The 25,643-nt window shown below is 41.4% G+C and overlaps 1 protein-coding gene across 1 annotated transcript in view; it reads right to left on the minus strand.

The window, feature by feature from the left end:
• Nucleotides 1-15,451: 15,451 nt before the first annotated feature.
• The window catches only part of Nceh1 (neutral cholesterol ester hydrolase 1), a 64,891-nt gene continuing 54,699 nt past the window's right edge, over nt 15,452-25,643 (minus strand). The window contains exons 4-5 of the mRNA XM_026394986.2: nt 20,555-20,726; nt 15,452-18,263 (exon numbers count right to left, since the gene is read on the minus strand). Of these exons, the coding sequence (XP_026250771.1) occupies nt 17,646-18,263; nt 20,555-20,726 (790 nt within the window). The 3' untranslated portion in view covers nt 15,452-17,645. The remainder of the gene's footprint in view (nt 18,264-20,554; nt 20,727-25,643) is intronic.

Consider the following 25,643-nt stretch of genomic DNA (forward strand, 5'->3'; position numbering starts at 1 on the left):
CACATAGCCATTGGCTCAGGAGCAGCAGCACCACCACCACTTGGGACCCTGTTAAAGTGTGAAGGACTGCTGAACGCACCCCAGACGCAATGATTCTGCAGCTTCAGGAGTAAGCGAACAATCTGTCTTTCAAGAAAATTCTAGTACACACTAAAGTCTGAAAACTATTTATTATATATTCATTTTGCTGTAAGGAGCCTCATCCTCTATAACCCAGTCCCCACCCCAATACTGAGTAATCTTTTCTCTTTCATTGCCCCTAAATGACCAGGGGCCTGTTCAAATTCCCAATGCCCAGGTCCCACAGTGGACCCTGAATCAGAATCTCTGGGGCAGCATCTAAAAATTGAAAACCTTTGATTACTGCATCAGCTCGGATTGTGAGAAGTTACACCTGGAGAGGAATCTAGGAATCTGGAGGTAGAATGTGCACCTCCTGGAGGAAGCGGGTCTGAGGGAAGCAGGGCTGCCTTTGGACCTGACATTGGAAGGTTGTGCCTTTGGAACAGGGAGAGAGGGGTTTCCGCTGTATATAGCTGGATCATGTATGTGGCAAATTTGGATGCAGATAAGGATGGATGTTTGAACTGTCTTTTGAGGTGCTTTCCCACCCGAATGTGCCTCACTTTCTCTCTCACCCCATCCACCCCCCCATGCTGGGGATTAAATCAGGGGCACTTTATCTCTAAGCTATATCCACAGACCTTTGATTTATTTATTTGATGTAATAAAGGGTCTTGATGAGTTGCCCTGGCTGGTCTCAAACTTGCCTCAGCCTCCTGAGTCACTGGGATTACGGGAGGGTGCCACCACACCCGCCATCCGTGGTCATATTTGATCACACAGTCTTGGTGTCCTGCTGAAGTCAGCTATCAGCTGACAGAATTTGGATATTTGGGAAGATAAAAAGAAAGAAGCAGAAAGAATATAAACAAAGGGAGAGGAAGTATATAGGGTTCTTGAATTTTCTGTATTGAGCTCTCTGAGGGCAGGCTGTCTTCTTTTTTTGATGTTGGGTATCCAGGAGACTCCTGATTGCACCCTGACAGTTAAACTCCCTCTCTACTAAACAAGTCTGCTTTCGGCAAGAGCTAACCTACAAAGAGACAAACTACATCATGACTAAAATAACAGTGAAAGGATAGTACTTATGGGCTTTTCTTTCCCATTTAAAAAAGTATTAAATAATAATACACTGCCATTATCAAAAATTTAAATATTTCAGAGAGGACCAAAAGTAGGGAAAAAGATTTTCTTTCCCAGGACTCTGTTTCCTTTCCCCACAGATAACTAGATAACAGTTTCTTAAATAACCTTTAGTAATTTTCCTGTGTACTTAAAGTGTCTGTTAGTACCAATAAAAGAACAGAAAGCAGATCTTGTTATCATACACCTGGAGGGATACATTTGATAGCACTTGTAATACTGCCCTTCTCTGTCTTTGTTTTTAATGATCTTTCAGGCAGGCCGATGAGTACTATTATTTCCGTTTGATTTAATGTATGATACATGGAGGTTTAAGGTCAGGTCTTAGTTCTCATTGAAGTTCATCAAATAAGTCGTTATGGGAAAGTTCCTGCTGCATTTGCTTTAACATAATTGAAGACATTATTTATTAAGTGACATGTAGGAATTTTCTTTTAGAATTCAGTGCTAAAGAAAGACCGTCACTCCTGAGAAACTAGAAGATGGGAATGGGAAAAAAAAAAAACAAGGAGAGAAATGAATTACAGTAGATGGGGTAGAGAGAGAAGATGGGAAGGGAGGGGAGGGGGGATAGTAGAGGATAGGAAAGGTAGCAGAATACAACAGTTACTAATGCTGCAGTATGTAAAAATGTGGATGTGTAACCGAGGTGATTCTGCAATCTGTATTTGGGGTAAAAATGGGAGTTCATAACCCACTTGAATCTAATGTATGAAATATGATATGTCAAGAGCTTTGTAATGTTTTGAACAACCAATAAAAAAAAAAAAGAAAAAAAAGAAAAAGAAAAATGGGTGGGGATGTGACTCAGTGTTAAGTGCCCCTAGTTCTATCTCTAGTGACAATAAATAAATAAATTAAATTAAATATTACTTGGAAATTATTATTATTTACTTGATGCTTGCTTAGATTTATTACTCTTTTTTTTCTTTTAAAATTGTTTATTTGTTGAGATATAACTTACTATGATGAGTGTACAACATGGTGGTTTTTAGTATATTCACAAAGTTGTACAATGATCACCACTACTACTCTTCTTCATCTTTTTTAACATTGATAGACCTTTATTTTATTCACTTATTTATATGCAGTGCTGAGAATCGAACCCAGCACCTGACACATGCTAGGTATTCGCTCTACCACTGAGCCACAATCCCAGCCCACCACTACCTAATTCTATAACATTTCATCACTCCCCACCAAAAATCCTGTATCTACTATCTGTCAATCCCCATTACTCCCTCCTCCTCCTACCCCTTAGCACCCACTAATATGCCTTCTGAATCTATGGACTTGTGATTATGGACATTTCATATAAAAAGAATTATACAATGTTAAAAAAAAGAAACTAGAAGATGTCTTCTGAAATACAGGATAGATCAGTGGTGATATTTTTGCTTCTTTTTTAAAATTTATTTTTTGTAATTGTAGTTGGACACAATACCTTCACTTTATTTATTTTTATGTGGGGCTGAGGATCGAACCCAGGGCCTCATACTTTCGAGGCAGGCAATCTACCGCTGAGCCATAACCCCAGCCCCATATTTTTGCTTCTTTTTAATTGAACCCAGTGACACTTTAACACTGAGCTACATCCCCAGCTCTTTGAATCTTCTTTTTTTGAGACAGGGTGTCACTAAATTGCTTAGGTCCCCACTAAATTGCTGAGGCTGGCCTCAAACTTGCAATCCTCCTGACTCAGCCTCCCTAGTTGCTGGGATTACAGGCGTGCACCATAGTATCCAGCTTGTTTGTTTGCTTTTACTTTACTCTTTGACTGGCAAGTGCTTAGATCCAAACCAGAAGTCTCTCCATAGAAGCTGATTTCTTCAGTTGACAGTTTTTTTGTTCTTTCTCTTGGCTACGAGCTGCTGTTTTTATGTCACACCTTCATTGTATATTTTAATTATAAGCTGTTTTAAGCATTTCTGTGGTGTAAGGAAGAGATTTTGATAAATGTAACTTTAAAAATAGGGAAAGCAAGGCACTGATGAAGACTTTACCTAAATGTACTGAGATATTTGCTGGCAAAGTTGGAACTGGGATTAGTTTGCCAAATTTTAGTTCATGCAGTTGCCTGTATTCCATGTGAGCTGAGTGCCATGAGTTTCTCTCTCAGTCATGGACCATATTGTATCTATTGTTTAAAGCATGGCAGTCTCACAAACGGCCCTGCTGAATATTGTTTGAATTGGACATGTGCTTCGGCTTTTAAAGGCCATCTAGCCCTACATTACTCATTGTTTCCAAAGGCAGTTTTTTCATATCTAGCATTGTGCACTGCTGGGTGCATGGGGTTTGCCTGCACACACAATAAAAAGAAGAAGGTTCTATATTTCCTGCTGCACTAAATGGTCCTTTAAAATGCGGAACACTGTTTTTCTGTCAGTCTTTCTCCAAATAGGTAACAAATATCTATCTTGAATAAAAACATGTTAAAAAAAAAAAAGACAAAACACTAGAGCAGCTAGTGATGAGTCATGTTTTAATAAAGATGAGTCATGTTTTAACAAAGGGTCAACAGGAGTTCTGTTTTGTTTGAGAATTCACTTTTCTTTCAGGTCCTCATGAGGATTTTAAATTTTAAATTTTCTCTACTTAAAAAAAACCAACAAATTTAATTTATTCTGCATTGAAATAGCACATTCACTTTTTATAGTAAGTATCAGAAAGCTGTTGAGAAATCTTTTCTTACCTTTTTTTTTTTTTTAATTCCAGAGAAAACAGCAGTGTAGGATGTGACTAATGGTATCGACTCTTAAGAGCGCCCTCTAGAGGCAAAAGCTTTGAATTTCAAACCTCTATTGTAGACTGGGATTTCCTTTTTTCTTTCTTTCTTTTCTTTCTTTTTCTTTCTTTCTTTTTTTCTTTTCTTTTTTTTTTTTTTTTTGTTCTTTTGTGGTGATGGGGATTGAACCCAGGGCTTTGTGCATTCGAGGCAAGCACCCTACCAGCTGAGCTGAATCCCCAGCCTGGGATTTCATTGTTTGGCCAAATGAGATTTTTCAATGCATTAGTAGAAAGAAAGTATTTGTGGGAAAATTTCCAGAGATTTTATCTTAATGAAATAAAAAAAATCAAATATATTATAAACATAATATAGCATCAGGCATAATTTTTTTATTTCATGAAAAGAAAACTTTGGTTGTGGCAACTAAAGAACAAGACAACTAGTTTTTTGCCAAAGACTACAGAGTGCTTATTTGGTAAGAGGCACCACATCAGGCACAGGGATCACTTGTGATACTGTGATACTGACATAATACCTCATTCAAGGATCCTGTTTTTTCCTGGTGCAGTGATGCACACCTGTAATCTCAGTGACTGAGGAGGCTGAGTCAGGAGATTCCAAGTTGAGGCTAGCCTCAGCAACTTAGTGAGAACCTGTCTCAGAATAAAAAATACAAAGGGATGCAGGTGTAGAAGAAGAACAGTTTAATCCCTAGTAAAAAAAAAATCCTAGTTTTATGAGGAGTCAGATCCATCAACAGATATACCATACTACGTGTTGAGTGCAATGTAAAACCTAAATCATCCTGGCTCCAGAAAGAAGAGAAAACATGGGCTGAGGTTGTAGCTCAGCAGTAGACTACTTGCTTAGCAGGTGTGGGACACTGGTTCGATCCTCAGCACCACATAAAACTAAATAAAATAAAGGTTTTAAAAAATTATAAAAGAAAAAAGAAGAGAAAAACATGGTTCGTGTGTGGAATGCATGCAGAACTGTGGTAATAAGCTCCACATTGGCAGGCTAGAGAAGAGCACCATATGCAGGGGTGGCCCAGAGAGGGCGCTGCAGAGCAACAGCTCTCCACCCTTTTAGTATTAGGACTGCACAGTCATGAAAATTATTGAGGACCCCTTCTCAAGAGCTTTTGATTATATAAACCTCATTTATTTATGTTTTCATGTTAGAAATAAAAACAGAAATATAAAACATGGTTATTTGTTTATTTAAATACATATTACCTTAATTTCTATTTTATGGGGAATATAATTTTCTTGAATATGAATTAATGAGAAGTGTGGTGGTGGTGAACATCTTCACGAGTCTTTTTACTGTACACAGTAGGAGACAGCTGGATTCTCCTATCTGCTCCTGCACTTGACACTGCGTGTCTGTCACTGCTGAAGACTCCACTATATGCTCATGAAAGAAAGATGGTGACAAGGCAAATAATTCCATTAGTTATATGAAAGCAGTTTCGAGTTAGTGAATTCCCAAACCACACTTAAGGAACTACCGCACAGCCGCAGTGTCATGACGGACAGCTGTGTGTGTCATATCAAGTGACCTAAACCTTGCCAGTAGACTGAAAGATTTCAGGCTTAGAATTATATGATTAGGGGCTGGGGTTGTATCTCAGTGGTAGAGCATTTGCCTAGGCACTGGGTTCTATCTCTAGCACCCCAAAACAAAACAAGACACAAATAAATTTTTAAAAAAGAAATAAATAGTTAGGTTTGAGTTTTAATTCATTGAGTATGCAGTTGTGGAGTGGATGAAATTGAGGGACATGAGATGGAGGGAGAGAAGAAAAGCAGTTAGTTATTGCAATTATTTGGGCAAAGAGTGATGAGGGACTCAACAAGAGTAGTGGGTGATGGAAAGAAGAGAATAGATTCAGAAAACAGGAATTAAGTTATGGGACTTTGTGATTAGAGGTTGGAGAACCGGAGGAGATAAAGGCAATTGTAAAATGAAATTGATCAAATTATATGCAGGCAGGAATATGTTACAAGGAGTCCCACTATATAATTATGATACACCATTTAAAAAAAAATACATCTGCCAGGTCCTGTGGCATATACCTGTAATCCCAGCGGCTCAGGAGATGGCGGGGAGAGGGGGATTGTGAGTTCAAAGCCAGTTTCAGCAATTTAGGGAGGCTCTAAGCAACTCAGCAAGGCCATATCTCTAAGTAAATAATACAAAAAAGGTCTGGGGATGTGGCTCCATGGTTAAGTGCCCTTGGGTTCAATCCCTGGTACAAAAAAAAGGGAACTCTGTCATCATTTTAACTTGGGTAACTGGGGAGAAGGTGGACAATCAAATGCTACAGGTACAACATCACTGCCAGCAGCAGGGAGAGGGTCGTGCACTTGGTTTGAGACTTGCTGCGCTGGTGGGGCTCTAGGATGCCCACAGGAAGCACAGGAGGCTGAACACATGAATTCGAAGAACTGTGACAGGGACAGACTTACCTTAAAACTTGAGTTTAAGGGTCGCTTATTTGTATAGACTTTTATCAAGGAATGGGAGAGACCCCCTTCATAGGTACTCAAGGTTAGTTCTTTTCTTGGGCTGGGAGAGTAGCTCTGCGGGAGGGTGCTTACCTAGTATGCATGAGGCACCAAAGATAGAAAGAAAAAAAAAGATTATTGATTTTTAAAACTATACAAAGATCAGAATAGCTTTTACCTGCAGTGGGCTAATATTGATGACTCTCTCCATCTCAACTTTCCCTCTATCGGGACTCCTCACGTGGCGCCCGCTGAAGGCAGCTGCAGGTATTTTGGAGGGCCTATCAAGGGAAAATCGAGCTGGAGATATATTTAGTTTTGATTTAGTAAAAAATATTTATGTGATTTGCGGCTGCTATACCTAAGTTATTGCTGGCTCAGCCAGTGAGGAGTCTCTGGGAAAACCCACATCCTATTCTCTACAGAAGGCAAGGCCGGATGTATGGTAGGATGAACTTCCTCTTTGGCATCCAGCACTGGAAGTTTGAAGGGGATGGAGGAAAAAATAAGGTTAAAAAACGTACGGGGCCAGAAAAAAATCTGTGGAAAACTCTCCATATCATCAGACACGTAAAAAATATAGCCAGGTACAGTGGCCCACACCTGTAATCCCGGCAATTTAGGAGGCTGAGGCAGGAGGATCACAAGTTCAAGACTAGCCTCAGCAACTTAGTGAGCGTAAAGTCCTTGCTTAGCATCTGGATGGCCATCTTAAGCGACAGCCACCATTTTAAGAAAAAATTTCACTTTCCTGCCCCAGAGCCTTTCTGAGAAAGGCTCACCACTCCCTCATACCCACCCCACCCTTAACCACCTGCCTTAGAACCCACCCTGCTCTAATCCCTGAACCTGCCCCATAAAAGTTCCGCACCCGAAGCCTGTGTTGCCTCTCTCTGTCTATGGAGAGATGGCCTTTATTTGTCAGCTCTGACAAACTCTCATGTCTGTCTCTGCCTGGTCTCCTCCTTTCATTTCTCTCTTGGCCGTCTCCCAGTTCCTCACTTTCCTTTCATTTGTACTGAAACCCAGGATCAGGTTCCCTGGTGTGCCGGCTCCCCTCTTAGAGGGTCACTGAGCATCCCCGGCCTCTATCCGAATTCCATTGTGGGACCAGGCCCTCCATTCTGCAGAACACCCTCTCTGCATCCACCACTGGACATTCCAGGTCAGGCCCCTGTGTCTGATCCTCTGGCATTCCCAGAGTTCCCATATGGTCATGGGCACCCCCAGCCACAGCTTTCACAGTTACGGCTGATCCCTACTGTCAACAGGGTCCAGGTTTTGAGAAAAACCACGGAGGGTGATTGGGAGTTGTTCCTGGTGAGACCTCCTGGCCTTGGGTTAATCTCTACTGCTTCTGCTCCTACATAGTCCCGTCTGGGCACCCAACCTCTATGGGCCCTTCCCCCAATGCTTACCCAGTGGTGTTGACAACCCCCTGAGGGTAACCATCCTCTCAACTGAGTGATACTAGAGACTGGGTCCACCAGGCGACCAGCACGCTGGTTTCATTAAAGAGGTTCTGCTGAGGGCCATTGCCAAGTAGGAATGACGCATCGAAATTTCCTTGCCAGCGTACCCCATGTTGCTTAGAGGAAGGACTCGTGGAAATGGACTTGCCTTGGACATTCGCTGTGACATTGCATGTGTGTTTGAGAAAGGTGACCCTGCTCAAGGACCAGGGTGGATCCAGGTTTAGGGTGTATCCTGCAGGTTTTAGGAAGTATCCCGCTCCTTAGGTTTAGGGCGTTCCAGTTTAGGACAATTTGGGTTTAAGGCAGTTCCAGGTTTAAGGTTATTGCTGCTGGGAATAGGGCGTATCCTGCTGCCTGAGTTCCCGTTGAGTTCTTGTGGAATTCAGAAAGTTTTGGGGATTAAAAAGCCTGGTGGAGTACATGAATTTGGCGGGCAGAACCTGATTTTCCCCAGAACGTGTTTGTACAGGGCCGGTGTGAGTTCGGGAATAAAGAATTGCTCTTTGAATCTACAAAGCTGTGTGGTGGCTCGTGATCTTGTGCCCAGCCAGACTGCGGCAAGGTTCGTGGCATAGAAGTTAACTAGTGAGATCAAAATAAAATACACAGACTCAATTACCTTTTTCTATGACCAGGTCCGAGACGGCTCTCCCCTCTGGCTCTCACCTTGAACCACCCGGTGGGGCAGCAAGGCTTACTCAGGGCTAGCAGGAGAGAGAGAGAGAGCATGCCAGGGAGTGGCCTTTTATTGGGGAACAAGAAATTCAGGGGAAAATTCCATCCAGTGAAGGTCGAGGGGGGCAGCATTCCAAGGTCAGGGTCAGTGATTGGCCTCCGGGTCAGTGGTCAGTCACACCCCCACACGGACAGGCTCCCGCACCAGGAGAGGGTCGGGAAAGCTCAGACACAGTTTAGCCAGAGCGCCTCAGACCCAATCCAGGAGATGCCCAATCACGTGCAAGAATGGCTTCCCACAACTGGGGGACACCCCACCTCTAAACTCACCTCCTATGTCTCATCATAGGAGGCTCCTCATCCATTCCCAGAGTCCTCTAGGCTGCCTCCTGGCTAATCTATGGTCTCTCTCACCCCAGACCTAAACCCCCCAATACTCATCTGTCTGTGCAATCAGATCTGGCCTCAGTATCCTTTGGACTCTCAATAGCCACTCAACGGCACTCTAGATCACAATATCACCAGGGATCTTTTCAACTATTGTGTTCAGGAAAATGGAAAGAGACATCATACATTCAGGCCTTCTTCTACGTTCTAAGCCCTCTCTGTGCAACTCTTGCTCTCCCGCACAAGTCCTCTTAGCTCTTACCTCCCCTAGGCCTGCTTCCAAAGGGACAGAGATCCTACCCAGGACTCCTCCTCCTTCCACCCAGTGAATGAGCCCCACCACACCACAATTCTCTTTTTAATGAAGCCTTGACAGCAACTGTCCCCTTGGCCCCACCACCATTCTGTTCTCCTATTCACATGCTCATGGGCTGCCACTGCCCAACCTGAATCTCTGTATTCCTCTATGCAAGGTGGCTGGGGTAGATGGTGCAATCTGGGTTCATGTGCATTTCTCTTTGTCAGATCTTTCACAGATAGAAAAGTGGCCTGGGTCCTATACTTCAAGCCCTACCACATATATCAAAGAGTTTCAATATCTGACCCAATCATATGATTTGACCTTCCACCATGTCTATATGATCTTATCTAACACCCTCCTGCCTGAGGAGCACAGGTAAGTTTGGGAGAAGCTAGAAATTATGCTGATGAGGTACATCAGACCTCCCCTGCCCATCCGATTGACAATGAAGCAGTTCCTAATGGGAACCCCAGTTGGGATTATAATTTGCCTGGAGGAGTAACTAGTAGAAACCAATTCATTACCCGCCTCATGGCAGGACTTCGAAAGGCAGCCCATAAGGCTATCAATTATGAAAAGCTCCAGGAAGTCATCCAAGATAAAAATGGAAACACTTCAGCATTTAGACGGCCTGACCAAGGCTTTATGACAATATGCTAATCTGGACCCTGAGACTCCAGAGGGGAGACAACTACTAATGTCCTATTTTTTTCTCCCAGAGTTTCCCTGATATTAAAGCCACACTAAGATGCCTCGAGAGGGGACCCCTAACTCCCCAAGCTGAGGTTCTGGGAGTGTCCTTTAAGGTGTATAACAAGAGAGACGAGAAGGAACAGAAACAGAAGTATCCGATGCTCCCTCAAGCCATCCGTCTGGCCTCAGCATCTGTCCCTGGTTCCACTGGCCTGTGGAAGGGTCCCTCAAGACCGCCTGGACCCTGTTTTAAATTTGGACAGATGAGTCACTGGGTTCATACATGTCCCAAGCCTTGCTAGCCTCCAGGCCCTTGTCCTAAATGTCATCAGATGGGACACTGGGCCATTGACTGTCCCCAAGTCTATAGTGGCCCCCAGCCACCCGGCCCTTCTGGTTCCCCTTTCAACTCTTGGGACTGGCTGCAGAGGACTGACAAGGCCCAGGTCCCCATCCCCTGACCACTACCATCACTCCACGGGAACCCAGGGTAACTCTGTATTTCAGGTAGGCATATCTCCTTCCTCCTAGACACTGGGGCTGTATCTTCAGTCCTCAAGGGTTCTGGGGGCCTACTACTCATTCTATGACCTCTGTTGTCAGGGTAGAAGGTAAACCTTTACAGACACCTAGCCTTGTTTGTGCTTTTGGCTCTCTAATTTTTACTCATTCCTTTTTGGTCATTCCACGGTGCCATGTTCCCATTACGGGAAGGGACGTTCTCACAAAGTTGGGGCAACACTTCCCTTCTCCCCTCATATACGCCTTCATCCAGACTCACCTGCTGCTCCCCTGATCCTCACCCTTACCTTAGGGCCATCCTCTATTCCGTCTGCCAGTGCCTCCCATTACCCCCTTCTGAGGTGGACCCTACTGTCTGGGATGTTTCAAGTCCTTCTATCACCTCACACCATGAGCCCATTCACACCTGTCTCAAAACCCCCTCCATTTTCTGGCCCAATTACAAAACCTGCTCCTCCTCCTTGCTCCTGCTGTCTCTCTCTTTTTGCAGAGCAGCCTTGATCACATTCTCCCCTCAGCTTTGCTCTCTCCTCCAGGGATCTGAGCTGCTTTGGGATCCTGGCCTGGGAGCCCAGGACAATTACCACGCACCTTTTTCCATTCACTTAGCGCTCTTCTTCTTCATCCACACTCCGGCCTCATTTGGGCCTCAAAGCTTCCCACTGCCATTGGAACTGAAGGATGGCAGCTAAGTGACCCCCTTCTCCAGTGGACACTTCCTTTCCTGGCCTCTCTCCTTGTCATGGGCCTTTTGCTAATGCTTGCCCCCTGTATCATTAGATTTATTCAAGACCAGATTCAGAGGATCTCTAACCAAACCATGAACCAGCTTCTGCTACAGGACTTCCAACCCCTCACCAAAATTGGGCCTTCCAGAGTCAGCATTGCCCGGCACCTCCTGACCATCACCATTGCCTCAATGACACCCCGAGTCCCTAACAAGGGTCCAGACCCCCTCCCCTCCCAGCAGAAAGAAGCTACAGAAGATTGATCCAAGTCCCTGTCCCTTAAGGGGCTCAATAACAAACAAACAAACAAAAAAGGGGGGAATGTGAGGTCTTTGCTTAGCATCTGGATGGCCATCTTAAGAAAAATTTTCACTTTCCTGCCCAAAGGCCTTTCTGAGAAAGGCTCACCACTCCCTCATACCAACCCCACCCTTAACCACCCTGCTCGAATCCCTGAACCTGCCATATAAAAGTCTTGAACCCCAAGCCTGTGTTGCCTCTCTCTATCTATGGAGAGATGGCCTTTATTTGTCAGCTCTGACAAATAAAACTCTCATGTGTATCTCTGCCTGGTCTCGGTCTTTCATTTCTCTCTCACCTGTCTCCCTCACTTTCCTTTCAGTGAGACCCCGTCTCAAAATTAAAAAATAAAAAGGGTTGGCAGTGTAGTTCAGTGTTCTTATTCAAACCACAGCACAGACAAACAAACAAACAAATAACAACAAAAAACAGAGGGAAGGCAGCCTCCTAAAAGGGAGAGAATTTCTTTGATTAAAATTTCTCAAACTCTTTCAGTTGATTTCCGTGAAACATTTGTGAAACATTATATAGATCATTCTTTGGGGGCATTTAAAACAGTTTATCCAACATAGCAGAAATCTCACTGTTAAGAAAAATGCAGAACACACTTGAGTTGTGAAAGGAAGAAAAAGATGTTCATTAAAAAATATTGGAGCTCAGCATGTTGGCCCACACCTGTAATCCCATCTCTGGGGAGCCTGAGGCAGGAGGATCATGAGTTCAAAGCCAGCATCAGCAAAAGTGAGGTGCTAAGCAACTCAGTGAGACTCTCTCTCTAATAAAATACAAAATAGGGTTGGCTCAGTGGTCCAGTGACCCTGGGTTAATTCCCCAGTACCAAAAAAAAAAAAAAAAAAAGAAGAAGAAAAAAATTGGTTTTAAATTTGGTAGTTAAAAAATATATATTGGTAGTTAACAATAAGGCTTATTTCTTTTTGCATAGAAATATTTAGTTTTTTTAATTTTTTTTAATTGTTGATGTGTGGGAGATCAACCTTACACATGACTGAGTCACACTCCCCAGCTGGGTGCTGAGGAGAAATGTGGCAGAGCTTTCCCCACCCTTCTTGGGTGCAAGGGAGGGTCGGTGTCTTGTGCATGGGTGTGTCTTGCTACAGCCCCATGAGTGAAGCTACGATCACCTGTTCCTTTGTAATATAACCCCTTGCCCTGTTCAGGATAGATTCTTCCACGGAAGTGCCTTGTGTGTGTCCCCTCCTCTTACTGTGCCCTTGGGTGTGGCCTACCCAGGTGTCAGTCAGCCTGCTGACAGTGGACATAATGAAGATACTCAGCCCCCTGAAACCTGACCCCTCTTGCCTCATTTGAATAGCTTCTCCTCAATAAAATGGGTCAGCTCGTGCTCTCGCTCTCTCTCTTTCTTCGGACCCTTAAGGTCAGAGGAGCCATCACAGCGACCCCAAAGAAAAAGGTATTTGTGTCTCTTGTGTGGTTATTTTGTGAAGCCCGGTTAGCCCAGTTCAACTGGAGTAACCCCTGAGCCTTTTAGTCGCGAGAACAGAAACCCGGCATTGATGGACCTTTATTTAATTAATTTATTTAGATGTGGTACTGAGAATCGAGCCCAGTGCCTCACACATACTAGGCAAGTGCTCTCTCACTGAGCCACAACCCCAGACCTAGTTTTTAGTCTCAAGTGACTACTTATACTTGACATGCTAAGTTATTTCTAGAAGAAGCACATGAAAAATAATACTATGATTTTATAAGTTGAATTTTTCTTGACAAGGATTAGTGTATTTGAAAATATCTTTTCTTTTGAAAGTCTATTATGTGCCCTGTTTTAAGTACTCAGGAAATAGAGATGCCAAGATAGACAAGGTCCCTGCTCTCATGAAGCTTAAATTTTAAGTTTAGGGAGAACAGAAAAGGAGCAGAAAATGAAATCAGGGAAGAGGATTTCAGACAGAGAAGGGAGATGAAAACCAGGAACAGTAAGTGTAGCTTTCAGATGGAGAGGACCAAGGCTCCGGGAGGTGGGGCCTGAAAGCTGGCCCAGTGCTGGGTTGGGCAGAACGTCTGGCTGGGAAGGAGGACTTCTGTGAGGAGGAGGCATCTGGTCTGAAATGTCAACAATGAGCCAGCCAAGAGAAAATCCAGGGAAGAGCCTTCTAGACAGACATGTGCACCTGATGTCACCCCCCACCCCCATAATTCTCTAAGGACACAGAATGTTGTGCTGAATGACAGGCCCGAGTAATCCACATATGCCTAAGAGATCATATTTAAATTAAAAAAAAAAAAAAGGTACTGGGGATCCAGCTCAGTGGGAAAAGCCCTTTTGTAATCCCCAGTACCAAAACAAATAAACAAAACAAACAAAAACCTCAAACAACAACAAAAAATATACAACATATATTTACATGTCCCAAAGAAACAGTGAAATACAGCCACATACCAGAAATTTTGTTGGAGAAGATGAAAATAACTAAAATTAAATAGGAAAATCTAATTTACACACTCATGTGTGACCATTTAGTACTAATACAAGTGATTCACTCTAGAAAAAAGTTTTATCTATCTCTACGTTATTGATGTAAACGAAGCGTAATAAGCTCAAGTGTGAAATGAGACCATAGGGTCAACTTGAAATGGTTCAAGCCCCATTTACATTACGATCTACCTTTGCTGAAAGATATTTTCAGGTCCCCAACAGTCCCAAGCTTTTATGAAAACTCCAGCCAGTTCAAGGCAGGGTCACCATGGGCAGCAAACACATAAAATTTATCTAGACAGGAGATGAGTGTCATCACAGAGGCCACCAAACCACCTCCCAGGGACTGAAAGCGAACTGGAGTACTCAGGGGGACAGAGATCTGGCACAGAGAGAGAAAGAGAGGGAGCAGTGTCTCAAACAGGAACCAGAAAATGCAAGGAGTGGAAGTGAAGGAGGCACATTCCCAGATGGAGCCATTTTATTTCCAAACATGATTTCAAACAGATATGCTTTCCATCTCCACACTGGATTTTCATTTTATAAAATATATTTGTTCCTAAAATCCTTCATAAATCTGCCTTTCCCCTTTGCAGTGGGAAGGAGGCAAGAAGTCAAAGGTTAAAAGGTCATGCATAGAATATTATATCCACACCAAGGTAATTACACAATAGTCTTAAATTCTTCACAAATCAATGATAAAACATGAAGATTAATTTACACCTCACTACATTTTGCAGCACTTCAAGGTTTTTCTTCATATATTAATGTTCCCATTTCACAGACAACAATAATATTACTAAAAGATTATCAACTTGTCATAAAACAGGAAAACAAAACAAAGTTATACTAAAAAAAAGATCAATCTGAAGAGCTTTAACATTTTTTTTATATAAGAATGAACCTAAAAGGACAATGAGACTCAAGTATTTTATCAGAAACAGTGGTTGACCCCTTTTTTCTTACTCCCTTTTCATCTCAGAGAGCTCTTTAAAAATCTGGAATCATTTTTTTGTCTGTAATTACTATAGGATTTGGCTCACAATCTGGGGGGGGGAGTGTCATTTTAAGGAACTCTGTGCATGTATTATATTTCTTATTTCTTAGGAGTGGAAAAATTCAAAATAAAGTCTACTTTTAAATGGTAATAAAATAAATAAATAAAATAGGGCTATAGTGTAGCTCAGTGGTAGAGTGCTTGCCTAACATGAGCAAGGTCCTAGGATCAATCTTAGGCTCACAAAAATAAAAATAAAAATAGCATCATATGAGGACGGTAACTACCATAGGGTAAGAACTAAATTCTCAATTTTTAAGAAAAACAAATCTTTGATGATGCATGTATCTGAGTATATAAAATTATGACCCACCCCCCCAGCTCCCCTCCCCCTCCAGAAAAAAAAATCACCGTAGGTCAATACAGTTTGTCCAGTTTGACAAATTGGTTGGATTTTTAGTCAGAAGACACCTTAAGGATCCAGTAATTCAGCTCTCTGATTTCACAGGAAAGGGAAAAGAGGCCCAGAGATGGTCAGTGACTCACCTAAGTACCTTAGCTAGGTGGCTTGATTATTTTTATACACACACAGGAACACACACAGACACACAGTTTCATTAACTTGTGTTTTGTACATAAAATGCAATGGGCTCTTACAATAAATTAAAAACAAGAATGTGAATTTCCGTCTGTTATCTCATTGCTGGAGGTGGGAAATACCCGTCCCCCAGAGTGAGAAGGTTCTACTTTCTTTCCACAGTATGGTGTATCACGACTCAGCTGCTGCTTTCTGCAGTCCCTAAAAGTATCATGGGGCAGAAGCAGGGGTGGCAGGAAGAAGGACAGATGCTCAACTCAAATCAGATTTGACGTTTCTTACTTTGCCAAAGATGCCCCACTGGCAGTGAAGATTGACGTCAAGATAAACTTGAGTGTTGGAACTTCTAGACCTGGTTAGCAGGAGAAAATGAGGGGTGTAGGCACCAGGTACGGATGTCTGCCCTTCACCCAGAAGAATATAAGAGAGGGTTCCTCTGGCCATAAAGTGCGGAGAGAGCAGTGCGTGTCTTGTCAAAGCTATGGAACTACATGTTGAGCATCCCTTATCTGAAATACCTGGGACCAGAAGGGTTTCAAAAGGACTATATTTTTTTAGATTTCAGAATATCTGCATCTACATAATGAGATATCTTGGGGATGGGACTCAAATCTAAACAAGAAATTAACATACCCCAAAGGTAACCTAATGCATTATTATTTTTAATAAATTTGAGCATGAAAAAAACTATCAGGGTGTGGAATTTTCTATACGGGGCATCACATCAGGATCCAAATTTGGGATTTTGGAGCATTTCAGATTTCAGATTAGGGAATGCTCAACTGTATAAATTTAGAGGACTTTAGTAAGTGCGGTCAGAATTTCTAATTATTTTAACTTTTATATGTTTATAAATATCAAAATATTTTGTCCTAATATCTAGTATTATTAATTGCTATTTTATCTCTTTCCATAAAATTACATGTGGATAGAATTCTAAAGTAGTATTTTTTTTAAAAATACCATTCCTTTTAATATTTATTACAGATGTCTTTCAGAAAAGCCCTATGTCTAGCTATATATATTAACATTAAATAACTTAAAAAAATAAACAATACATTGTATTATACCAAAATAGTCCCATTTTAAAGCCATATAAGTGAAAAAGTTGAGTTCTCAAGAATGGACTAGACCTTCTAAAGGTATTTTTCATAATGTTAAACTAGTATTAAATGTACTTTATTTTCTGACTGTACCAAATATATATACACACTGCTCTTAATAATTTACGCCCAAAACAGTTTTTAATGAAACAATAGGTTGTTTCATTTGTCTGTTTTTACTTATTTCATAATAGGAAAGTTATTCTAAATCTAAATAAATTTGTTCCCAAAAGATTTCCCCAAGGAGACAGTGGTGACCAAACAATAAAAGTTTAACAAGGTGTCGCTATCCAGTGCATGCAGTCATATTTTCTAAGAATAGTTGTAGAAAGTAACTTTCAAGTATCATTTCAAGCCAGCTGGACTTAGAGATAGCTTTCTCATAAAATGAACACTAGAGAGAGAACATCCTTTGAGAAACTTGTCTTGCTAGAAAGCCTTTGTCAAAATTCCCATAGGAAACAAAACCATCTACAGAGAACAGAGGGCACTTGACCCCCAGTAATGACCCAAAAGTGCACACGTGTAACACTGCTCTGAAGCCAAAGTAAACTCTAGCAAGTTGAAGAGGAGCTTACATTTTCTTAACTCATCAAAAGTCATTTTATAATCCACAGCTGATAAATTTTTGAAAAGGACATCTTGAGAAGGGCAGGATCCAAGGCAATTTATGGCTCCTGGTCCCACTCTCTGCAGCTGTGGATATTAAAGGTAGTTGACTAAAATAGAGAACAGAGAGAAAGGTCCACTTTGGGGGCACCAAACTCAGATGTTTTTGTACTTAAGTTAGTCGGACTCATTTTTAAAAATTAGATTATCATAGAGTCTGCAGGGACTCAAGATTCTAAAACTCACAGGTATCAAGGAGGGGGCGGGGTTAGGTGACTAAAAAGTCCATGTCTTTCCAAAGCAGGTGCAGGAGGTCAGGAGGGGGCTTGGGTCTTCCAGAAGTTTGACTCCTTTACAGGTTTCGATCCAGCCACTTGATGTAACTATCCCTAGTCCGGATTCCCACTGAGAAGTTGGTGGGCCAGCTCGTGAAAATCATGCACCCGTGGAAGCCATCCTCAAAGTGGTCGAGGGTCACCTCCACGCCTGCGCTCTCCAAACGCTTGGCGTACATGACCCCGTCGTCTCTCAGGACGTCGTGCTCACAGGTCAGAATGTAGGTCTTCGGCAGGTGCAGAAGCACTTCCTGGTCTGCGATGAGTGGGGAAGAGCGGGCATCCAGCAACTGGGGGATCTCCTGGACGATCCTGGCATTGCCCTTGGTCTGCATGACAGGCTGGTAGTTCTTTGTGATGGATGCAGGCAAGAGGGACGTCCAGTCAAGACGGGCCCGGGGGGCAACAGCCTCTTCCGCGTCAAGCGAAGTGTGATTGTTCACTATCATGGCCTGCACAAAGTCGTGGTTGCCTTTGAAGTAGTCCAGCCAGTACTTCACCATGACATAGCGGGGCAGGATGGGCGTGTTCACGTTTTGCTGATAAGAGGGTGTGTTAAAATCTAAAGCTTGGAGGACCGGGTAGATTAAAGCTTGCAGTTTGAGCTTATTTCTTAGGTTGGCATCTTGAGCAAACTAGAAAAGAGGAAACACATTATTTCATTTTGCGTGGCTCCCTTTGCAGAAGCACACCCTTTAGAGAAGCTTCGTGCACTACTTTAAACTAGTCAAAAGCAGGAACATTAAATTTCTACCAAGACCAGTATTAAGTTATGTTTACAAAGAAAGGTATGTTGTTTGTGACTCAGTTTTGAATGAACCCAAGGTGAACTCTGAATTCTTTAAACCCACATTAATGCTTAACTCATCTCTCTCCTCTGGCATTTAGTGCTGATTGGTAGGTATTGTGGACAAATAATCTGTGAATCTTATTTAATTTTTTATTCGTCCCCAAAAGGCAATGAAGAGCTTCTTAAGGGGAAAAAAACGAGCCCTACTCTTCCAGGAGAGGTATAGGAAAAGCTAAATGAACAGATGACAGCACTCCAAGGTGTTTTAGTAGAATCCCCTCTGATGCGCATTTAGTCTTCATGCTCCATGAGAGAGTGGGATTTAAATAATGCTGGCAATGCACCCTCCATCCTGCTTAATGGGCACATGCCCCAGAGCAAAGCTGAAATGCGAATGGCAGTGCATCCCCATCGCAGCAATCTCAGCTCACCTGCGGCTCTCTGCAGTGTGAGCACGTGACCCCATTTTGTAATTCTACTATCTAAAACTGGGCCTCGGTCATGTTCCATCTAAAAGGAAGCTAACCAAGTCACTGTGCTTCCTGGGTAACTAAAGCATCTCCGGACTTGAGATGTAACAGCTCTGTAAAAGCTAGAGAAAATGATCAATAAATAACAACATCTGCCAAGAATTGTACACATGTCATTTCACCAAATCCTGCAATCAGATGCCTGCCCTCAGTTGTCTTCAGGCTGGGAGAGGTTGAGGGAGTTGTCTAGAGCCCTGTCTCTCTCGGGGGTGGGGCCTGTTTGACACCCCATTCTGTCTGGCTCTATGGCCTGTGGTGCCCTCCTCACTGCACAGGGTTTTCCTCTGCCATCTGTGGACACATGGGCAGCACACTTGCCCATGCAACATGGAGAATTGAGTTCTTTACTTATTATTAGTTAATAATTATTAAGGAAAAAAACAAGGGATATCACAAATAAAATGGCAGATGCTATTATTGGAAGATATGAAAAGAAATCTGGAGGTGAGAAGACTGAGATGCTGTTCTTAAATTATTTAATCCATAAGCGGATGTTGTGTGTATCTTTGTATTTATACAACTACCAAAGATTTTGAGTGCTATTAGACTCCTAGGGCTAGATGACACAGTTTTTATAGAACTTATTCAGGTAAACCTCAGATCCATTTTATGTTTGTATGTGTGTGTGTGTGTGTGGTTGAACGGGGGATTGAGATATTCAAGGGCACTCTACCAATGAGTTATATCCCCAACCCCTTTTTATTTTTTATTTTGACACGGGATCTCACTAAGTTGCCCAGGCTGAACTTGAACTTACAATAAGTTCAACTTGCAATTTAACATCTAAAATAGCTGAACCAAGCTGGGTGCAAAAGTGCTCTCCTGTAAATCCTAGGTACTCTCAAGACTGAGGCTGAGGGGGACTGGGGATGTGGCTCAAGCAGTAGTGCGCTTGCCTGGCATGTGTGCAGCCGGGGTTCGATCCTCAGCACCACATACAAACAAAGATGTTGTGTCCGCTGAAAACTAAAAAATAAATAATTCTCTCTCTCTCTCTCTCAAAAAAAAGCTGAGGATTGTAAGTTTCAGACCAGCCTGAGCAATTTATCTAGACCCTACTTCAAAATTTAAAAAATAAAAAAGATGGGGGACATTGCTCAATGGTAGAGTGCTTGCCTAACATGTGAGAGGCCCTGGGTTCAATCCCCAGTACCACAAAAATAAATACAATAAAAAAAGCTGAACTATTTCATTTCTTTTCTTTTTCATATTAAAAGAAAACTTTGGGCAAAATTTTAAAATTTGTCTCAAAGTTCTAAGAAAATGATCTGACATTTAAGAAAAACATCCCATTTTGCAAGTTAAACATGGAGAAGGTGTAGGGGATACTTCATTTCCAAGCATCACCCTTTGGAACAAAGAGCCCTCTAAAATGTTAGGCCTTTTCTAACACTGAGTGAAATCGGAGCCTCCCCAAGGACTCAGAATTGCTTCCTTCAGTGACCTGCATTCCTATTTCAAAAAGATCTGTATGCTCTGCAGGTGTGATCATTTGAATAACCTGGCTTTGCAGGAGCAGCCCACCCAACAATGACTTTGCACAGGTAATAGAGAATATGTTGGCCTGTTAGATGTGACCACCAGCACTGGAGGACAGTGGTGTTACCTGTTGTCCAAGGGCAGCGGCCAAATTTCCACCAGCACTGTCCCCAGAAATGCCAATTCTGTCTGGGTCAACCTTGTACTTCTGTAAAACTTCTGGCTGCAGGAAGTACTTTGTGGCACGGACAACATCATGAATTTGCTCAGGAAAATAAACGTTTGGGACTAGCCTGTATCTGTGAAGACAGAAGTTGTATTCACTTAAGGACTTCATGAAGTTTTTATAAGCCACTTAAAGTTTAAAAAACAAACACTGTTTTTTTGAAAACATAAAAAAAATTTTTTTGGAAGATACTTAGTTTGTAATGTAATAATTTTGTATTGGCAGTAGCTTTTTTTTTTTTTTTTGCTTGTTTGTTTTTAACTACCAGCAATCCAATAAAACAAAACACACTTATCCCCACCACTAACTCAAGAAGTAAACCTTAAAACACAGATGTTGATTATTAAGGATAGACTTACAATAGGTTTAGGAAGTTTCAGCCTGGAAGTCAATGTTCCATTCACAATGCTTTCAGCTTAGAAGGCAACTCCACAAAATCATACTTTATTGATCTCACATATAATGAATCCATATGACATTTTTCATAATTTATTTGATAAGTATTATAAAATGTGCTCCACTGAAGAGGTTCATGCCAGCCTGACATTGAACCCAAGCAAAATCTGTACTCATGGGAGACTGAACTGAGAGATCAGCTTTAACTAGCAAAAAGAAAGCTAAGTTTACCATTTAGTCTAGTACAGACCCTCTAGGATATTATGGGGCTTTCAAAGTTGGAGATCTCTGTGATATTACAACTGGTGATATTACAGTTGGTAATAACTAATACCTCGGTTTCATCTTATGTCCCCCTCATAATATTACCTTACGTATCCATATTGATAGTCTTGGCATGGAGTGCCTTGCTCAGTGCCACCCTCCTCCCTTGCTTATTAATTCCCACTCATCCTTCAATCCTTAACTGGAAGGTTTCACTACAACTCTACTTGCATCTGAGGCAAGGTTGGCTTCTCAAGGAATGTCCTGATATTTCTGTGTGCTTAGAAATATTCACCATTCTTTTTGCTTCTAATTAAAACTATTTCCTTTTGTGTTTCCTGTAAAGGCTGTGCTCTCTGATATCAGGAACCGTGTTTTATTCATCACTGTGTTTTCAGTATCTATGAGTGGTCCAGGGTCATCATCATTTATCCAATAAACCTTTTTTTTTAGTATAAACAGTTTGCAAATGAAGAAACTGAGATACAGCCAGGTATGGTGGCATATGCCTGTAATCACAGTGGCTCAGGAGAAAGAGGCAGGAGGACTGCAAATTCAAAGCCAGCCTCAGCAACTTAGTAAGACACTAAGCAACTTAGAGAGACCCTGTCTCAAAGTAAAAATTGAAAAGGGCTAGGAATATGGCTTAATGGTAAAGCACCTCTGGGTTCAATCCCCAGTATCAAAAAAGAAAAAAAAAAACAGGTAAAGAAAAATTACTTGATTTGTAAAACAAGTCAAATACATACCAAAATAAATTAAGAGAGAAACTAATTACCTAATTAAAGTTGAATAACAGTGGAATAGCTGTGTGGCTGTGATAGAGCACTTGCTTGGTATGCAGAAGATCCTGGGTTTGATCCCCACGCACATAAACACACACACAAAATTGAATTAACAGTCATTTAAGATTTAAAGGTTTAGATTTCTATCTTATAATGAGAATGTTTACTTTCAGAAACCAATTTTTTTCTAATCTACTCTACAAAAGACCATTTATTTTCCCCACCTAAAACACAGGTATTTATTTAAACATCTTGATATTCAGTGCAGATGCAATCAAATGGGCAAAAATCTGTGAAATATTTTAATAAGTAGTGAACGCAGAACTGTTCATTCAGGAAGTGTTACACTTTGAAACTAAATGCAATAAGAAATTACCTTAATGACTTCTATGTAGCATATAAAATAAGCTTTTTAATTTTTTTTTATATCTGTGGTGATCAATTAATCATCCAAAATGCTTTTCCTCCAGTTGATTTTCAGTCTTAAGCTGCCTCTGCACTGTTCCATTCATAACAGGCTAGACCAGAATTACACCATTTGGCCACTAGGTGGCAACATCTCATAAGAGTCTGTTTACCCCAGTGCCTGGTCACTTCCCCATTCCAAGCTGAATGCTTAATTAAAAAAAAAAAAAAATACACACACAAAAAACAAAACAGCGGCACTTCAAGACTCAAGTTGTGAAAATAAAGGCTTCATATCATGACAAACACTTTTCATGGTTGCCTAGGAGGTCAGAACATATTCCTACTAGGATACAACTATGAATTAAATTTGAATTTCAGATACTGTTCAGAAAAGGACTCAGTGCCTTGGAACAACGGAAATTGGTAATCTATAGGCATGCTACTGATTAATCTTGTCAATTAATAACTGACTCAGCTAACAAAGTAAACATGCATAGAAACAACATTATGATGCAAGAGTCTTCCTAGAACCTCCGAAGATCCATATTCTAACTCCTCTTCTTATTTTTATTCAAATTGGAAACATTTTTTAGGAACACTATTTTTGTAGACTAGAAAATATACTGAAATTAACTATTTTTTAGGTAACCTGGTACAAAGAAAATACACCTGAGAATTATCACTTGAAAATTATCACAAAATTTTATAATATATTCATAAAGACAGAAAACTGAGAATTAGAAGAAAATTCTTGGGTGATATAGCCAGAGAAATCATATATAAATACATCTGCTATCTGCTGCTTGTGTTCAAAGCTATGTCCCCGTAAAGTACTTTAAAAAGGATTTTTTTTTTTAATTTAAAAATTGCCTTGGCATCTTAGAAAGACCCTGTCTCAAAATAAAAAATGAAAAGGGCTGGGGATGTAACTCAGGGGTAGAGCACCCCTGGATTCAATCCCTGAAATCCTAAATAAGTAAATAAATAATATAGATCTTGAATAAAAGCACTTGACATTATATATCGAGCACACACACACAGACACACACGTGTATGTATATATAAATGTGTAAGTATGTCTCAACATGCCCAACTCACTGCAGGGAGAGCTGACTACAAGGCCAGCTAGAATTTATCACTACACATACTTCCTCCTAGGTGAACAAAAAGTACAAACTCAGGCATGAGGTTTAATTAGTTGAATAAATATGTACACTCTGAAAGCTTATCGTATTCCTCCTAGATGAGACACTTTGCCAAATGTTCTACAGCTATGTTTCACTCAAATGTCAGGACAAACCTGTGGGTTTAAGGATAAGAAAACAAGGCTCAAGGGGATGCATAACTTGACCACACCAGGCAGGAAAGGGCAGACCTGGGATCTTAGTTTACCACTGATTTCAAAACTCATTCTCTTCTCTTAAAATATATTTTCCATCTTCAAAACCCACAATCTTTAAAAGACTATGCATATATACATCAAAGTACTAAATGCTCTAAACTGTGGATTTTTCACATCTTGGAACATTCTCATGATTTCAAAGGATTTAAAATGTTCTCAAAACAAAACACCTAGCAACGCACCTGGGCCCATGGTACCTCTTTAACAGCATAGTTTTCTTCCTTCCAAACAAAATGTTGAAGATTTATTTTATACCTTTTAAATGTTAGATATATGTTACAGAGCTCTGTTTGTGATGGTGAAAGCAATAAATCATATGGTTTTAAAAACATATAAAAATGAAAATTCTTCCTAACCCCCTACTCTTCTGGCCCATCTCCAAAGACTCCACTTCCTGGTTTCTGTGCACACATTTAGGGGTTCTCAGTTCTTCCCTCCTAGTCCCTTCAATCTGAGGAGTGTACCAGGAGGGCCTTGCACATGTGTACTAGCCAGAGCTCTGCTACTGAGCTAAATCCCCAACCTGGGTTCTCTCTTCTTTATGTACTTTACCTATCTACATAATCTTGGCAGTTTCTCAAAAACACTGCCCTCTACAAAATATTCCAATTTGATTCGTGTGGAGTAGGGCCCAGCATCCATATTGGAAGAAAATCTGCAAATAATTCTAATGTGTAGCCAGGGCTTAAAAATCATCAGAGTTCAGTCACATCTCATTCCTCTCTGAACCCAGTTCCCTCATTCCCATTCCCAATGAAGTGGTCTCTCTAACCCCTGGGCCCTTCTCCCGTCACTTCCCCATCAAATGTTCCCATTCTTTTTAAGTCTCACTTCAAATGTCACTTCTCCCATTCAACCTTCTGAGCACTTTCCCTGCAACACACACGAAAAGTAACCCTCCTTCCTTAGAATCGCTCTGACCACACATCATGATATGGGCACCTTGACTTCCTCTGGAAGTAGAAGTCAAGCCATAATTATGTACCAAAGAGTTAAGATGTACCCAACCTGAAGTGAGCAGCACCATTTCTACATTCTAATACTTCCTCTATGACCTACTTTATTAGCCAGTGAGATAAAGCAATGCTCAGGAAGACTGACAATTTGTTCTTTAAGTCAAAGGCAGATATTATGCATAAGCTCAGAGTAGAGGGGACATGTGAGTTGCTCCTGGCGTATGCAAGTCAAAGAACATGAGGGTCATTCTGGGCTAAGAGGGTTGGAACGAGCATGATTGCTCAAAATAACCTAACCTGGAAACAATGCGTGCCCCCTTCTGCTGTGGGAAAGGACAGAGTTTGCTTCATGTTGTGCCAGCTAGGTGAAAGGTTCATGTGATGATCTGCAATGAAATTATATTCCCACTAGGTTTGGCAGGAGGGAGAGAGAGAAGTCTTGGGCTTTTTCAACTTTTTTTTCCCGCCTTTCCATCATCTCTCAAGAAGAGCTCAACAGATCCGTCTTGGGAACATGAAAAGGTTGCTATCCCCCCAACCTTGGGAAGCCCATCTTCCAGTAGGGAATATCCCAAACAAGTCAGCAATTACAAACACATCGGCTTTCCACTTGAGGGAGAACCTATTTACTCATCTCACAAGTTTCTTTTGCATTCAAAGGACATACAGTAAAACTGCACTGGGGCACAAGGACTATGAATGAATGACACATCTCATTCTTAAAATGTGGTTTGTGCATAAAGGCTGAAGAAGGGCCTTCCTTGCAGTTTCTACTGTCA

The sequence above is a fragment of the Urocitellus parryii genome, chromosome 2, assembly GCF_045843805.1.
Source record: "Urocitellus parryii isolate mUroPar1 chromosome 2, mUroPar1.hap1, whole genome shotgun sequence".
NCBI lineage: Eukaryota > Metazoa > Chordata > Mammalia > Rodentia > Sciuridae > Urocitellus > Urocitellus parryii.